Source organism: Chaetura pelagica, unplaced genomic scaffold (assembly GCF_000747805.2).
Source record: "Chaetura pelagica isolate M959 unplaced genomic scaffold, ChaPel_1.0 scaffold18, whole genome shotgun sequence".
Taxonomy (NCBI): domain Eukaryota; kingdom Metazoa; phylum Chordata; class Aves; order Apodiformes; family Apodidae; genus Chaetura; species Chaetura pelagica.
The window spans coordinates 2,809,564-2,827,300 of record NW_009954310.1 but is presented as its reverse complement, the minus strand read 5'-3'; the positions used below and the strand labels follow the sequence as shown (position 1 = coordinate 2,827,300).

At 39.0% G+C, this 17,737-nt stretch overlaps 1 protein-coding gene across 1 annotated transcript; it reads left to right on the top strand.

Moving 5' to 3' along the window:
• Positions 1-286: 286 nt before the first annotated feature.
• Positions 287-16,905, top strand: ORC1 (origin recognition complex, subunit 1). The gene is made up of 16 exons (XM_010004024.1): positions 287-375; positions 753-880; positions 2,174-2,347; positions 2,738-3,109; positions 3,764-4,061; positions 4,990-5,094; positions 5,445-5,646; positions 6,696-6,802; positions 7,849-7,950; positions 8,376-8,547; positions 10,541-10,648; positions 11,402-11,551; positions 12,412-12,531; positions 13,936-14,102; positions 15,256-15,324; positions 16,692-16,905. Exons 1-16 carry the CDS (start codon positions 287-289, stop codon positions 16,903-16,905), a joined length of 2,577 nt encoding a protein of 858 aa, XP_010002326.1.
• Positions 16,906-17,737: the final 832 nt, after the last annotated feature.

The window sequence follows — 17,737 nt, the reverse complement described above, 5'->3', positions numbered from 1 at the left end:
GGAGGGCCGCGCTGATAAACAACCCCCCGGGGAGGCGAAGCGGCCGGTAACGGGGGACCCGCCTGCCTGGCAGGGGCGGCAGCGAAGCGCTGGGTGTGAGCGAAAGGAACAACCCTTTGCTGGACACCTCCTGCTCCTGCCCCGGCCCCGCGGGCCTCGTGCGGCGCTGGGAGAACCGGCGGCGTTTCTGCGCGTTCGGCCTCTCGAGTCCTGCCCCTGCTTTTTATTTCTGAGTGATAATAACAATAATGAAAAAGTCCGTTTGTTTTAGCTTTCCCTTGGGAACATGAACACCCGGCAGCAAAGCAAAATCACCTACTCCTGGTATGGAAAACCCACCAGCTCAGACAGAAAGCTGAGGACTCTGCAGTACAAGTAAATAACGTTTATTTCTGGCTTGCTGAGGGGGACTTAATCATTGGAGGCTTCTTGACCTTTCTGACAGGGTTTAGGTTAGTGTAGCAGGGAGAATATTATTAAGGTTGTAAGTCGGGACACTCTTGTGCATGACAAAAATGTCACAAAGCTCTTGAATTATAACTTATATAATGCATAAACAAAGACATTTAATTCAATCAGTGAATAACTTGTCTATTTGAAATATGCATGAAAGCTTTGAATCAGGAAACTCAGTTGTAGCCTTTGCAGGAAGTAGCTTAAGCAGCTGTAAGACTGATAGGCCATGAGCTTTAAGAGTGTGTGAATTAAGAATATGAAATCCTGCTAATCTGTGTGTGTGCATCACTTTCTAGAGGAATCCTAATAAAATCAGAAAGAAGCAGAACAGAAAACCACATAAAACTTGGCGAATTTATTTTGGTAGAAGGGGAGAATGCAGACCAACCTTTTGTGGCACAACTCCTGGATTTATATGAAGATGGTAAGAGAAATAAAAATTTACCTCCCATGTCAGAAATCTTAAAGTGTTTTAAAGATACCTATTTCATGGGGATGTATTTAGCCCATAATTAAATGTAATAGGTAAACAGAGAGCTTAAGGACATTAAATTCTTACAGCCTTTTTGCTGAGTTGTCTAATTTAAAATAAATGGTTCTTGGGGAAGACAGAGTGAGCTCATGCTTTATTTAGAGAACTGGAGAATCCAAATGGAGCAAGAGCCCTGCAACTTGCATCTTGCTTTACATCAGAAAATTTAGCAATAAGGTACAAGGCTAAAAGGGGCTCATTATTTTTGTCCCTTGTAGAATTAGATAGGATATTAGATTGTTTATAGATAAAGGTAGATATAAAAAGATAAACCATGGAATGTGAGTGATACAAAGACTATGTCTGAGTCTGAGCTAGAAACTACTTGTTAGTTATTCTGGTTTCTTTGAACAGTTTCTTTTTGTTGGTTTTTGGGCCATCCTAATAATGTTTTGAGGTTTCGAAAATTCTTTAAAAAAACATAAGTACGTATCACTCCAGCTTATTTATTTATTAATGCAGATTTATTGTAATATAACTGAATATTCTCTTCATGCTGGACTAAAATCTGTGAGCGTTACTTGAAAGCAAGATTTTCTTTTTGTTACAGATTTTGGACAAATTTGTTAAAGATACTTGGCTTTGTTTTTCATTTAAAGATGAACACTTTAAAATGTGGAGAGGAATTTTATATTCAGTTGTAATATGTTTCAAATGTTTCTTTTAACTCTCCACACTGAAGCTGTTTGTAGTGTTTATTCAGACTTTTTCCTGGACATTTCAACAGCAGGATTCTCTGGTTTCTTAGGCAGTTGTTAATAAATGTGTTGCTAGTTTGCCTCTAACACAATGTTGAAATTGTTCTGAGATGGAAATACTGTTCTGAGATTTCTCACTTCTCCTTTTACGTCACTATTTTCAGTTAGTCGGGTCTGATTAGATCCTGTTTATGCAAATAAGGTATCTCTTAATTTGTGACAGTGAACTGGTGGATTGGCTGGTCTGCAGGCATTTTGTGGTTGATACGTACGTGTTATCTTGGTCCTTAAAAGTCTCAGCTCAAACATTTTTAGTTTGGCTTAGAAAATGGGAATTGCAGCCTCTTACCAGATGCTTTCTCACCTGTGTCCAGGGAGGATTTCTATCCTGGATGGCATTTCAGCTACAGTAATTGAGGTCTGGCAATCACTCTTTGCAACACAATAAAATTCTTAAAGTTGACTTTTTTTTTTTTCATTGTTACAGGCTCTCAGCAGAAACATGCAGTTGTGCAGTGGTTCTCTAACATCACAGAGATACCTCCAAATAAACGAAAGCTGATTAAAAGACGGCTTTCTCCCCAAGAGCTGTTCTTTGATCAAGTTTCTGGCTATGACAATGATATACTTGTGGAGACCATTATTAAAAGCGTCATGGTAAGTACTGCAACCCCTCTGCACAGAGAGGGAAGAAAGATACAGGAAACATTTGAAAAGCATAATGGAACAGTGCAACTAGTTTATTGCCTCCCAAACCAAATGCGTGATGCATGTTTGTTAATGCAGTTAAGGTGGGATTGGATCCCAAAATGACTTTGGTTGTTGGCAGCCAGCTCATTTAGAGGCTTGTGTGGGAAGAAGCAATGTGATGGGAGTCCTGTACTGCTATAAACTTACACTGGTGTAAATGTGGGTCGAAGGTGGTGTCCTGTGTAATGAAGGATTGTATGAGTTCCAATAATAACATCCATGAAAAGAAAAGAGTTGAATGCTCAATTAACAGTAATTATTGAGATGTGTGTGTTTTGGTATTTTTTATTTTTACAGGTAGTACCACTACATCTGGGGGAGGAACCACCTATTACATTAAACAAGGAACAAATTTTCTATGTAAAGCAGTCTTGGGATGGGAAGTGCTTTAAGGCTTTGTCCCCTGACACGTTCTCTAAGCTGAAAGAAGCTAATAAGAAAGGAGGTGGCATCCCAGACTCTTCAAACTCAGTTATTCCTTCGGACATTGTTACCCCTTCGAAAAAAGAGAGAGAGGGAGTTGTTCGAAGTGCTACAAAACCAAAAAGTGTTGAATTGGAAATAGAATCAAAACATTCTGCTTCCAAGTCTTCCATCGCTAAGGAGAGACATTCTCAAAGAATGGTTAATGGCATAAAAACTCCAACGGCAAAGAAGAAGTTAGAGTTAAACAGTATGTATATGGCAATATTCTGCCAGTGGGGTGGTTTGGCATGTGATGTGGTTTGTGCCTCTTCATTTTAGGTCGTTCAAACAGTGGTAATATTCAATATCTGTATTTTTAGCAATGTTATGCAGGCTTTGGGGTTAGCCCAAGCCTTTTGGGCACATCAGTTGTTTGTCTTATGCCTGTTATTTCAACCAGCTGTACTGCTTATATATTTGCAACTGCTGTTGCAAGTCTTTGTGTAGCTGTTAAGTTTCAGTGCTTGTTGGCTGAAGTGCTATCAATCAGCCTAACTTGACAGCAGAATGTCTCACTTTAATCTTCTGACTAGTGGTGCACTTGGATGTTTACATTGTTTGAATAAGCACATTAATCCTATATAACATGCTGTATTTTCAAACTGGAGCCTATGTAAAGTTGTAAATACTGCAGGTGGGTTAGAAAACTGAAAAAATCAGTTTGTATTCTATTTAGTTATCTTTGTAGAGGCAACGTGTGCCCTTCTGCAAGTATTTAGTCCCTTGTTCCTGGAGTCTAATGCCGTTGGGTTTCATTTAAATGGCTGGCAGCCTCTGAGCCAGTTCTACTGTGGCCTCTGAAAGTTAACCAAGCCATCCATATTAAAGCCTGACAGAAGTTCCTTTTGCTCTTGACTCCTAGGTTCCCCAAGATCTCCTAGAAGCAGGCTCCTGGAATGCGAAGTTTTGGAACTTTTGGATGATGACTCTGATGCTGGAGCACAGTTAGAACCTTTGGCTACTAAAAGAAAAGTGAAATTCACTGGTATCTTAGGCTCACCACCAAAAATCCCTTGCACCAACAATAAGTCAAAGCCAGTGTTTGATTCTGCAAAGGACTGGCAGAGTTTTAGTGATACAATACGATTATCCCCCTATGCTAAGGGCGGAGACTGCAGTGAGGAAGTCAAGAGCCTTCATAGAGATGATGACACTAGAGGGTAAGGGATAGCCTTTTTGTAATTACTTTCTTACAGGATTTATTTTTGTATGTAGTGCTCTTAAAGCATGTTTATGAAAGACTTCCTGAGAGAGGAGCAGGTGAAGCCTCTGTGTGTACCACGTTTTGCCTGTTGAGATCACCTGAAAAAGAGAGGGGATAGCCTGAATAGCTACCAGTGTGCTGTGGTGAAGCTCTAGTAGGTGTGTTATTTGGAGGTGAATGAATGATTGACTTTAAAGGTGGACACCAGCTGTTTATGGTTACAAGAACAGAAAGTACATGTTGGAAATGGAAATGGTAGGATGATATGGAAGGAAATGGAAGCCAAACTGATCATTATAGTTTGTATTTGTCAACATGGATAAAACTGTTTCCCTGCAAGAAGACAAAAACAAGTCATGTTCATGCTTTCAAAGAGTAAAGATGTGGGTACAACACTTGGTGGATCTGCACCCCATTTTTTCACTTATTGTATAGCAAAAAAAATAATTTATAAAATACTGACATTTCAGTGGTATTTATAGATGTAAAAAAAAATCTGAGAACTGTCTACAGATAAAGTAATTCATGTCATTCTGTCCTTTAAACTAGTAGGAAAGTTGTATTAATGGAAAAGTGTTTCAGTGGTAGGGATGATGAAGTGCCCAGGAAGGCAACCAAGGAATCTTGAAACACAAATAGAAAAATCTACTCCAAAGGGCAGATCAAAGAGGTGTCCTAAAGGAAATCATAATTGTCTTCTCTTTCTCTCAAAAAAACCCAACACAAACACAAAATCCAAACAACCCCAAATCAAACAAAGAACTAACTCCCCACAACCAAACAAAACTACAACTGTTTTGAGCCTCTGTCTGTTCAGTTTGGCAGTGTTATATTTGCAAAATAATTTGAGGAAATACAAATAGCTTTGTGTTCTTTCTTTACAGTTTAGTTGAAGAGCAGGACTTGGACAGTCAGAGCATTGTCTTGACCCCTCGTTCTCGTAGATTATGTGCACAGAAGACAAGTATGCGCATTGCAGAGCAAGTCAGGTAAACTTCTGCTTTCATGCTTTATTTAGGTTGCTACTGACAGCTTGAAGCCTTCATAGTTACTTCAGCTTAATAATCAAATGCAAATGTTTCTAGAGATACAGTGTAATTGCAGCGTGAGTGAAAACCGACATGTTCAGAAATGGAGTTAATCAGAAAACTGCCTTCCTTTAAACCAGTCTGTTAAATAGCCAGAGAGAATTAACAGCTCAAGTGGAAAGTATGTTGGCTTGCTGTTTATGCTGACTACAGATAAAGCTGAAAATGTTTCAAATTATACTCTGTAGCCTGTAGAGTTGTTTGTTGTTCTGTTGTTTTTTTTTAACTCATGTAATTTCTGCTTCTCGTAGCATATTAAATACACTAGAACAGAATGAGGAAGAAGATTCTCTGTCTAGCTCAGATAGCTCTTACTCCTCAAGTAGTGAGGAAGAGGACATTGATGTACCCTGTACACCGGAAAAGAGAACTAGCTCAACCAGAACATTGAGCACCCCAAAATCCTCAAGGAAGTCTTCAGATCACACTCCTGCTAAGACCCTGAAGAAAACAGTAAGATTCTGTTTAAAAGAGCTGTTTTTATTATTTCACAGCCAATTATTTGAATGCTTGATGGCTGCGTAGCAGAGTTAAGTGTATGGGCCTCTTAGCTTTTTTTGAAATGTTATCTTGATTCATATAAACTTTGGTATGAGTAGGTTATGCAAATGTGTAAACCCCTTGTGAATGTTGTGATAGGATTAATCAGAAAAATCTAGCCTAAAAAGGGAAGAGTTTGGATTAGGCTGGAGCTGAACAAACTGATTAAGCCATTTATGGCCACCACTTCTTTCACTGTAAGCTCTGCCCTGAGATGTTTTAGTTCTATTTCTGAGGAGTCTATTGAGTGCAGCCTGTGTATGTAGAATGAATATCTGCTGCCAAGCACAGTGTTGGTCTTGCCACTGTGTGAGTGCTTACACTAAAAGGGGTGACCTGCAGCCTCTGTGGCCACACCAGTGTGACCAGCAGTGCCTCGTCGTGTCGTGGCTGCTGGTAGAGATAAGGGTTCCAGGCTGCCTGGATCATAGGCCTGATGCATTAAGGCTGTTTTCAGCAACACTACCAGGTACCTACTGTCAATGGCTAATTTTAATTCTGTGTTTGAGATGCCTAACTCAGGAATTCTAGCTAACTAGAACTCATAAGCACAAGGAAGAATCATTGAGATATCATGTGGAGTTTGTTGGGTTTTTTTTGTTTGGACAATGACATGCAGACAGATCAATTTCTATTTGGTTGCTGTTTCTTAAGAACTGGATCACTGTGTAATACAGCACTTCAGAAGGGCATCAACATTTGAAAAATTCTTCAGACAGTTAAAAGACATAGTCTACATCACCAGTCCTCTTGCAGTTTCTTTTTTTCCCTTAGGAAGAAAAGAGCATGAGTCTTGTTTGATAATTCCCTTTGTAAAGACTGTTTCTCTTATCTTGTACTCTGGCATCCCTGGGTAGTCTTTGTGCATAAGTGATGTTTGGGAAACTTGCACAAATGATCAGTCTCCCAACAGGAATTGCTGTCTGTAAAAAATCTTTTTGAGGTTGTAACTTCTTTTGCAGCCTTTACCGGCAACACCAAAGACGCCCCGGAATGCAACTCCTGAAATTCCCAGGCGCAGCCATGCAGCAAAGAAACCAGCCAGCATACTAGAAGAAGCCAGACTAAGGTAATGTGTCTTCAAGGGAGGGAATAATCTTTTTAGCATTAGGTATGCATAGCAGTAAGCTCTGTTGAAATAGGGAAATGTCATCTTTACTGTGTTGAATGAATGTGGTAAAAGTGCATGGTGTTTTGATGCTAGAAGAGCACTTATTAATTTACAGTATGATACTAGATTTACAAATACCAGTAGTATTTACAGTACTGCTTCTGCAATTTCAAATCATTATCATCAGTCCGTGTTAAGTTCTTCAGAATTAGGTGTCTGTCTTTATTTTGTGCAACATCAGGAAAACAAAGATCCACTCTTACTAGGTTTAGATTTTAAAGAAACAATATCTGACCTCTCTTAGTGAGTGAAAAACCTTTACAGGTATTGTTGAATATCTTCACAGTGGGGAAAACGTGCATTCAGGTCTGACTGTATCTTACAAACTGAGTTTGAGTTTTTTTCAGCTTCCTATAAGAAGTCTTCCCTGTTTCATCCTACCTCTACTTTGACTTAGAATCTTTTTATGAATTAAAGCAGGTAGATCTTTATTGCTGGTTTGGTCTGGAGCATTTTGGCAGCAGGGAAGGGGCCCCAGGAGTGTCTCCTGTAAGAAGCTGAAAAAGCTTATATTTTATATATTTTTCTCAAAGTTGAGTTTGTTTTGCCTGTGATCATAACTGGTGTGAGTGAACATTTGTCTTGACCCACGAGCTTTGAGTAGGATTTTGTCCTCCCCATCCCACAGTAGGGTAGGGATAGGGGGCTGAGTGAGCAGCCACATGGTTCTTTCTTGTCAATTAGGCCCAAACCACCACAGTTTACCAAGATGACTGTTCAGCCCTCTTAAAACTTAAAAGCACATGTAGAAAGACTAGGCTATTTCTTTTGGGGTACTTGACTTTGGTGTTGAAATTTAAAGCATATAAGAGAGGTCTGAAAAACTGCACACCACTGTGAAATGTTCTGGCTATTTGTTTTCCTCAGCAGGCCCTTCAGGTAGAACTGTGAGAATGCAAACCTTGGACCTCATATTTCAATTTTCTTTTCTGTTTTAATCAAAGGTTGCATGTTTCTGCTGTCCCAGAATCTCTGCCTTGTCGTGAGGAAGAATTTCAGGATGTCTATAACTTTGTGGAAAGCAAACTTATTGATGGTACAGGAGGGTAAGTTTGTTGGTGAGACTGAGATCACATCTACCTGTGGCATAACAGCAGTCAATCAACACTGCTTTTACTTTAAAAGTTGTCATTTGGCTGGATTGAAGTTCCTAGTTTAATTTCCTGGTATTTTTCTTCCTTAAGAAGGGTTGTGCATAGAAATAATGTGGGCTCCTTTATTGCACTGGCTGAAATTACAGACCCAAATATAATTAGTCAATTTTAGATGTCTGGGAAGCCATTTTATGGGTTTTTTTAAAGACATAAATTACATTTATAAAGTATTTTAGGTTGTTAATTGATTCAGTAATAATAGAAGTCCTCATGATCCTCCAATGTGTTACATGTCCCAGTTTGCAAATAAAGTAACTGAAATCCTAAGAGTGTTACAATTTTGCTCAGGCTACTGAAGAGGTGTTTTCCTTTTGTAGGTGCATGTACATCTCTGGAGTGCCTGGAACAGGTAAAACTGCAACTGTTCATGAAGTAGTTCGCTGCCTTCAGCAGGCTGCAGAAAATGATGACCTACCATCATTCCAGTTTGTAGAGATCAATGGCATGAAGCTGACTGACCCTCACCAAGCCTATGTGCAGATACTAGAGGTAAGTGAAGCCTCTTTAGTGGCTCTCTGGTTTGAAAGAAGAGATCTTATCCTTTACCATCAGATCATTGATGTGTTACAGTATACAAGGCATTTAACCTATCATTACTTCCTTCCTGGAGACTATGCTTTTTATCTCTGAGCAGGTTAAAAAATAACTTAAGGTCATGGCCAGCTTCTTGAACTCTCAGCTGCATAGGGGCAGTGGCTGGGAAATAGCCTGCTTTATTACGTCCCTCAGGTTTTTTAAAAAAAATTTAGACAAAATTCTTTTTATATTTCCCACTTCTGTAACTTTTTTTGCACATAGATGCTTAAAAAGTTACTGACATTATAACTCTGGGAAGTCAGTGTAGCAGAAAAATAATTACTAAGGGGGTCTTAATGGTTAATTGGTCTGTCATAGCAACCCAACCTAAGGGACCATCTCTGGCAAAAATGCTGTATTTTAGATTTCCATGACAAACTAGTCCACAGTATCCCTTCTGGGACTGCTGACTTTGGTTGTGTTAGTAGGGGTGGGAATTTGCCTGAGCACTGGATTAAATCACTCAAATGGGCATAAAAGAGTAACTGCTGAAGACCTCTGTATCTTGGCTAACTTTTAAGGCAGTGATGTGGAAATGGAATTGTGAAGCATCTATTCAGTTTTCTTACAGACTTCTGCTCCATTTATTTAAGTATGGCAGCTTCTACCATAGCAGTAGGTGGTGTACATTGTTCTAATATCCCTGTCCTCATAGCTGGGAGTTAAATTTACAAATTTGCATCCTTTCCTCAAATAAGTATAGACTGTTTTTCTGAGGGATTTGTTGTAGCATGGTTGCTGTGTTTCTGTAGCATAGTGAAAAGCTTCATGACAATTGCCTTATTTCATGGTAATGCCCATGTATTTAACACTCTTATTTCCTATTCTGTTTAGCATAAAATTTAAAAATTAATAAAGAATAGGCCTTTGGAAGTAAAATTTGTTGCTATCCACAGGCCCTGTACTCTTTAAAGTTGCACAGCTAAATGTTCTTCAGGGGAGCACATAGTCAAACCATTTATTTCTCTGATTCCTTCTAACTCAGCTGTTACCCAAGTTCCCTAGCTAGGCTGCTGCTGCTTTTCTGATGGCTGCATTTCTTGCTGCAGGTCAGTCTCGAACTCCAGTTTGCAGATGTTTCTTTGCATAACTGAAGCAAATTCTGGAGTATTTACTACTGCAGTTACCTCACTGTCATGGAAAAGCTTAGAGAGAAGGAACAGGGACCTGAAGGCCTAGACACATGAAAGAGAAGGTTAAACACCTTGGGTACAGCAAGTGTGCCTATTCCACCACAACAAACAGAGCTCTATATTGTATGCTTGGTTCCCGAGCAGCAGAATCAGGATCATACCGTATAATTTTGAAATTAAAGCATTATTTAATTTCTGTGTATCTGCAGACCTGCAAAGGAAGAGTAATGTACAGTCAGCTCATCTATTTTGCCACATAAACTATTGCAGAAGAAGTGCTTGTTGAAGGTTTTTTTCTTTTTAGCTTAGAGTTGAATAAATTATTTAGTTCTAGATCCTGCTAATGATTCATCAATATGTTAATGGGAGTCCAAGATTACTGAAGTCAGGCTATTCTTGTCAACTGACTTAAGTTTTCAGTAGGACTTTTGTGTTGAGAGGTATCCTTGAGGTATGCTAGGTTTAGAGTCTGCCTCAGACTGAGGTCAGGATTTTGTAATGAATCTGTATTTAAGATAAATTGCAGGTAATTCTAATGGCCTTTCTTTCTAGCTGAGCATTGTTCTGTTTCCTTTCTTTATGGACAATTTCTGGTACATGTGAGTATTTTATGAACTACTTTTCTTTTTTCACTGCCCTGCTTCACTGTGGAAAAAAAAATCCAGATGCTTGGTATGGATTGTTAGAGAAAAGTTAGAACTGAACAAGAGTTAAACTTCCTATTTCCAGAGTTTAGTGTGATTAACCTGCAACATTGTTTAATCCTTGTGCAGTTACTGACAGGTCAGAAGGTGACAGCAACCCATGCTGCAGAACTGTTGGCAAAACTGTTCAACACCCCTGGACCGAAGAGGAAAACCACAGTGCTGATGGTGGATGAGGTGAGACAAAGAATCCTTTCTTCTCTTTCCTCGAAGTATTGTGAGAAATGAGTTTTGGAGAATGGAAAAAGACAAATTATACATGCTTAGAGTGTGTCATATGTGGTCTGAAAGAAACAGACCTAGGAGAGAAGACACACCTAGCTCCTCTTAGCCTTATTAGGAAACCAAATTTAAATGGCCAAGTATCCTGTTACCTTATTGTTCTCTGCCTTGGATTTCACAATGGTTTTATGTTTTGTTTTGATCCAAGTCATGGAATAAGTTGTGTTGTCAAGTCCTAAATACCATAAAATTCAACTGTATTTTGTCTGGAAGCTGCTGCTTTTCCAGTGAGAGAACTCATGGTAAAATAAGTCATCCAGTTTTTAAATTCCTTGAATGTACTATGTTCGGTAACAAATGCACACTTTTTTGTTGTAAGCTGATTCAGGTTCTCACATAGAGGGTCTTTTAATCTTGTTAGATGTAGTATTACTATCACAGTGGTGTCTAACAACTCCAGCAGTTTAATCACTCTACTCTCATTAATGCAGTTCAAGCATTGAGTAGCAGTGTGCTTTTCCAAGAGCCCTAATTCAGAAAATGCAGCCCTTCCTATTAGATGGATAAAGGAAACACAACAGAGACAGCTTGTTCAGAATCATGTAAGATGTTTTCTGTGTCAGAACTAGCTTTCACACCCCCATCAGATATTGTAAAATACAAGGCCCATTTTTGATCAGTCTGATTATTTTCTTTCTATCTCTGCAGCTTGATCTTCTGTGGACCCGGAAACAGAATGTGATGTACAATTTATTTGACTGGCCAACTCAAAAGCACTCCAAGTTAGTCATCTTGGCCATTGCTAACACCATGGACTTGCCAGAGAGAATAATGATGAACAGAGTAGCTAGCAGGCTGGTATGTCCTAGCAGTTTTGTTGCTATGCTGTAAAATGAGAAGAGATAAAAAACTGTATGCAGGGAAAGGTAGCATTGGTTACATCAGAGGTTAAACAATGCTTCTATAATTCCCTCCTTAGACTGTATTCTTCTAAGAATTACTTAAGAATACAGATGGCATTTTAAACATATTAAGATTTGGATAATCAAATGCCATGCTTCATGGTTAAGCTGCTTACTCTGGAGTTCAGAGGAATTCTCTTCTGGTTTCTCATGCTCTTTCCTCTTCCACCCAGACACCTAGTTCTCTCTGCTGTCATACCCTGGTAGATTTTCTTTGTTGGATTCCTTTGATGGAAAGTTGGATGCACTCTACACCTCTGTACATTTTCCTAGGTCATCTCTTCATCACTGCTCTGAAAAGAGAATTTCAGAAACAGTTTTCTGTGCCTTCATCTTTCTGTGACTCAAAAATAGTTCCACTGAGTGTGAATTGCTTTTCCCCACCCACTAAACCTGCAGATCAGCTGAGTCTATATTGTCACGAGAGAAGAATTTTGCACAAGAAATGCATAACTTGGGCCTCCTGTAAAGTATGAAAGGCAGTGCACCATCTATAACATTGTCCTCATCTGAAAGCAGTTTTTATTAGTTTGAGCCAGAAGAGAATTTTTAATTTTGGGCTGATTGCAAAGGTGAAGTCAATAGTATGACTACGTGTGTACAGATTTGCTAAGGGAGAGATTAATGTTTTTTCATAGCTTCTGTTTATTAAGAAATAAAGTGTAAACAGTTATAATCAATAATATTAGGTGGCTCTGATTTGTTTACAAGTTTTGTAAGACAATGCTTCTCACAGTACTGTGTTATTTACTACAGGGCCTCACCAGAATGTCCTTTCAGCCCTACACCTACAAACAGCTGCAGCAAATTATTTCATCTAGACTGAACAGTGTGAAGGCATTTGAAGAGGATGCAATTCAGCTGGTTTGCAGAAAGGTAAGCACAGTACAGGTGTGTGTTCTTTGTGCTAGGTAGAGGTGGGAGGGCAGTGGGGGAGGATTTTGTAACAGGAGTCAGATTTTGGTTCTGTGGTTTTGGGCTCTGTATTGGAGGCAAAGTGGAGCACAAGTAGTGGGTCCAATAGTGTGCTCTCTGTAAGTATACAGGGTGTTTTTGCAGGAAACATTGCTAAAGCAGTCTCCTAGCTTTTTCCACCTACTTCAAGTATATTCCAAGAGCTGGAGGCTTGACGACAAGTCGTGATAATGCAGAATGATAAGATGTCAGCTTTCTCCAGTGTTTGGCATAATGAGTCACTGGATGATCTTGAAAAAAACTTAGTATGCCAGTGGAAATATCCATGTTCATTTTCTTTCTCAAGATGTTTAAAGCCTTGGCATAACAGATAGTACCTGTTCTGTTTTCAGTCTTGATAGTCAGTTCTACAAAATATAAATAATGCATTAGGAGTCATTAGCTTCTCAAATGAAGATGTGTACATAGCTTAATGTCTTATGTCAGCAATCATATGTTAAAATAATATATTAAAATTATGTTAGAACATCTACCAACCAGAATGTGCTTAAACAACTTCTGCTAAGCATCATTGTAGGCTTAAAAAAGAGTACTCATAAATGTCAGAAGTAAATCTAAGCATTTGTTTTGTTATGAAGGAACGACCTTTTTATTAGAAAAATAGTGATCATTATGCAGACCAAATAATCTGTAGGGCCTTTTTAAGTATGGATTTTCTTCAGAAAATCTGGATGAATAACTCAGAATTAGATTTTGTCAAGAGTTTCTCATTCTTGACTGCAGCTGCATTCTGGGGCTTTCATATGTTTTCTGAATCTGCTGGGAAAACTAGGCCAATACTGTGTAAACCACAAATGAGTGTTTAAGAAGTATTTTGTTTTAGAAATTTCAGACACCTAAAAATTTTCAGGCATTTGTTCACTTCCTGAGTTGTTTCTTTAGGGCCTACTAAAAACGTTTATGTACTCTTCAAATCAGTTTTCTATTGTGTATGGAAAAAGTGAGTTGCATTTATTTTTTCCATTCATGAACCTGGATTGTGGTAGGGTATTTTATCAGTAACATTTCTGAAAACTTTTGATGTTGAATTGAATTCCTCACATTGAATTTCCTGGATTTTTTCTTTTTAACCTTACATCTGTGGTTATAGAAGAAAGTTCAGAGTCTTGAATTTGATGAATGGATTGGAGTTGGAGGTGTTAGTGGGTTGCTTCCATTGTTTTTTGGGATTCTAGTAACATAATTCACTCTCCTGGTCTGTGGTGGGTTGTTGGTTTGGGGGTTTTTTTGGTCTATTGATTCCTGCTAAACCCTTTTCTCAGCTTGCAGGATCTGCTGCTACAAACCTGTCGTGTTTCCTTCCAGGTCGCGGCGCTGTCCGGTGATGCACGGCGATGCCTTGACATCTGCAGAAGGGCCACTGAGATCTGTGAGTTTGCTGGCCAAAAGAGAGCCCCTGAGTTAGTCAGGATGGCCCACGTAACAGAAGCCATAGATGAAATGTTTTCGTCTCCATATATAAATGCAATCAGGTAAAAACATTTCTCAGAGGAATTGCTTTTGTGTCTTTTTCACTGAGGTGTTTTTTTTCAAGCAGTTTCATTCTGTCGTCACCACCCTCTGGGAGCATATGCAGTGAATGCATTGAGCTTTGTTGGAGTTTGGTACAAAACAAACTTTGCAGTACAGCTGAGAGAGAGGTACCAAATAGGAATTAAAGACAGGGGAAGCCAAGGCATAGAAATCACTTGTGTAAGTTTATACAGGATGTTTCCATGTTAGTGTGTTAGCTCAGATCAGGGTGTGGCTTTTGAAATGTCCTGATTGTCCCTGCTCACTGTGCCTTGGTTTCACTGAACAGCAGTTTCCATGTATATACATTTGAGTTCCTTCCAGTTGTAACTAAGTCTGGAAGATAAGCTCAGGCATCCACACCTACTAACACTCCTGGTCCTTCAGCACACTGGACCAGACTTTTAGCTAGACTGAAGGAAAAACCGCTCAGATGTGTATTGTGTGGGCACTGGCTCCTCAAGAGTCAGCTGTTCCCCTCTACATATCTGCTTGTATTATGTCACTGTCTTTGCTCCCTTGGATGCAGCAACAGATGTCTGAGCAGAATGCAAGACTTGCCCATTTGAACTGGTTTCTTTAATGTAAATAGACTCTCTTAGGACTTCCAAAACGTTTCCTGAGGAAATACATACGAGGAATTCTGTTGCCTTTCACAAGCTATAACTGCTAAAGTGCTTTACTGGTTTCTGGTCAAAAGGAAGAGCATCTGTTTCATCAAAGGGGGGGACTAAGGGGTGCAAATATGATGTTTTGTTGGATATGTAAGTACTGCTTTTACTATGTTATTTGTGCCTGAAAACCTGAATGTTAATTCATGAATGTAAGTTGACCATAACACACTGCAGAACATGTGTGATGTATGGAATGAAATGTGTTCAGACGCATTGGAAGAGAGGTGAGGTGAAGTGAAATGCAGCGTTTTGTGATGCCAGAGTTTCATGCTGTTGTATAATGCCCAGTTGACATAAACTGCCCCTCTCAGGTAGAAAAATACCCTGCAATATAAATACATGGTTACCAAACAAATTTCCTTCCAGACTTGCTCCTGATGTCCTATAAGTTCTAAAATTCACAGGTTGTTTTTTTGGTCTGTGTTGTTTTGATATTTAGGAATGCCTCATGGCATGAACAAATGTTTTTGAAAGCAATTTTAGCAGAGTTCCGCTGTTTGTGTTTGAGATTTTTTTTTTTTCTCTTAAAAAAGGGGAGGGGCACTGTCAAAATTATCAAACAAAAGTGTAAATATAATATTTAGGGGTTTTATTCTTTAAATGTGATAAGAGACAGTATGATGGCAGTGTAAATTAAGGCATGTCTGTCTAGGCTAGGTGCAAAGACTAATTGAATGTTACCACCTGCTTTTCAGTGGGACTAGATACTTGAAATTGGAAACATCTGCTGTTGTGTTCATGTTACCTGTGGTCTGGATCAGAAAATTTATTATTTTTTTTTTTGTCTGCATCTGAAAATATTGCATGTCCCCACCTAACATGCTTTAAAACAAGGGGGGGAAAAGAAAAGAGAGCTTGAAAATATCAGGAAACATAATTAAAGGTGGAAATCTGGAAGTTGATTCAACTTCTGTATTACAGTCTCAGTAGAGGACAGGTTTATCATTAGTAGCTTAAATTTTTTAGTAGACCCATAGAATACTTGGAACCAGGAGAGCTGTGAAGACTCTGCACAGGCTCTGTGTTAGGATTCATAGTGTGGAAGCTAAATATTGATACTTATAAGAATGTTTAGAACTATATATTTATATGTAAAACGCATTGCAGTTTTATCTGGTTCTACAGATTTGGAAGTAAGCAGTTTTAATTGCTTTTTCTGTAACTGGCTCCTGAATCTGCATCAGATGAGTTCACAGATATAATGGGCAATTGGTTCTTGAACTTCGAATAATATTTTGTTAGAATGATTTATTCTTTTTTTCTCTTAGTTTTGTTCTAACACCAACTGATCCTTGTTACTGGTTTACTGGTCTTCATAAGTTGTGACAAGTGCATTCTCCACTGCTTAAAGGTGCATCATGGCTTTCTGAGCTGTGGTCTTTCATGGTTGTAATCAGGGTAACTTGTGCTTCCTCATCACTGGGCCTGAGGATCAGTTCTGAGCAGATGGATGTGTAACTAATTGCATGAGTCACCTCTTAATCTTCTGGATAAGCTTTAGTACGCATAATCCAAGTGAGAATCACAGAATCACTTAGGTTGGAAAAGGCCTTTAAGATCACCAAGTCCAACCATTAACCCTGCTCTGCCAAGTCCAGCACTGAGCCATGTCCCGAAGCTCCACATCTCAATGACTTTTAAACACAACCAGGGATGGTGACTCAGCCACCTCCCTGGGCAGAATAGGTGTAGTAACAGATAAAATTATCTAATTAAAAGACTGTAGACAAGTTAGGTTGCTAATTGTTTTGCTTTTTGGCTATATAAAAAAGGAAAATAGAGTTTGGTATTGTTCCTTCATTGACTAAGTCCTGACAGTCTTTTTCACCTTGGCCTACTCAATTGCAGCAGGAGGTAGTGCTGACCTGTGTCCTTTTCTCCTTCATTTCAACAGGTTTATCATCACCACATAGCACTGTGTAGAATTGAAGGCATGCAGAGTCCTACAGTGTCAGAAATCATGGCCATTTGCTCAAGACTTGGTGCCTGCAGGCTCTTGCTGGTGGAGTCCAGCAATAAGTATCTTCACACGCGGGTGCGACTCAACGTCGGCCAGGACGATGTCTTGTATGCACTCAAGGATGATTAATAAGGCAATAGAGGTTTTATTTTTTTAATATGTATAAATATTTTAATTATGGTGTATTTTTATAATTTTTTAAAATTGTCGATAAATGGAAATAGTTAAATGTATTTTTTTCTAAATAGTTGGCTTAAGTGTTTGTATTAAAGCACTTTTTATATAATAAAGAATTAGCTTTGAAGCATTTTAAATATTTGTAATCAGACTATTTGTTTTTAAAGTATTTTAATGTGCTAGTAACTGATCCCCTTTTAGCTGAGGTGTATGGACTTGAAATTGTTTACTTGCACCCCTTGCTCATGCTGAGAAGCTTTTTTTTTGTCAAGACCAGCAGTGTCTTTTTGCCCTTGCAGTTGAGGTGGCTTTTCTTCATGGACTTACAAAAGACATTGTCAACACCTGCTGTGACCAACATGAATGATAACGTGAAAATGAACTTTCAGTTTGCAATCCAGGCTGAATATTTTAATTGAGGAGACAGCAACCAGGATAGGTGAAAATACCTGAAGAAACTTGTCATTCAAGTAACCAACTGTGATTGATTGATTGTTTTATTGATTGATTGGTATCAAAGATTGCTTCGAAGGAATTGCCTCAGGCAGTTGCAGGTCTGTTGAAATATTATTTTGTAGTTGAACGTTCGCAGTAAGAAAAAAAACAACACACTATTGTTTTTTAATTGTTCCTGTGGAACAGGCTCCAAAAATGGTTGTTGGTAAATAAAGAGGGGAACTCGGCCTTATTTACGGCCGCCACCAGCTCCAGGCAGCTGTGTGACGGGCTGCCAGCAGCCCGGCCTCAGCAAGCCCGGCCTCAGCAACCCCTGCCAGGGCCGCCC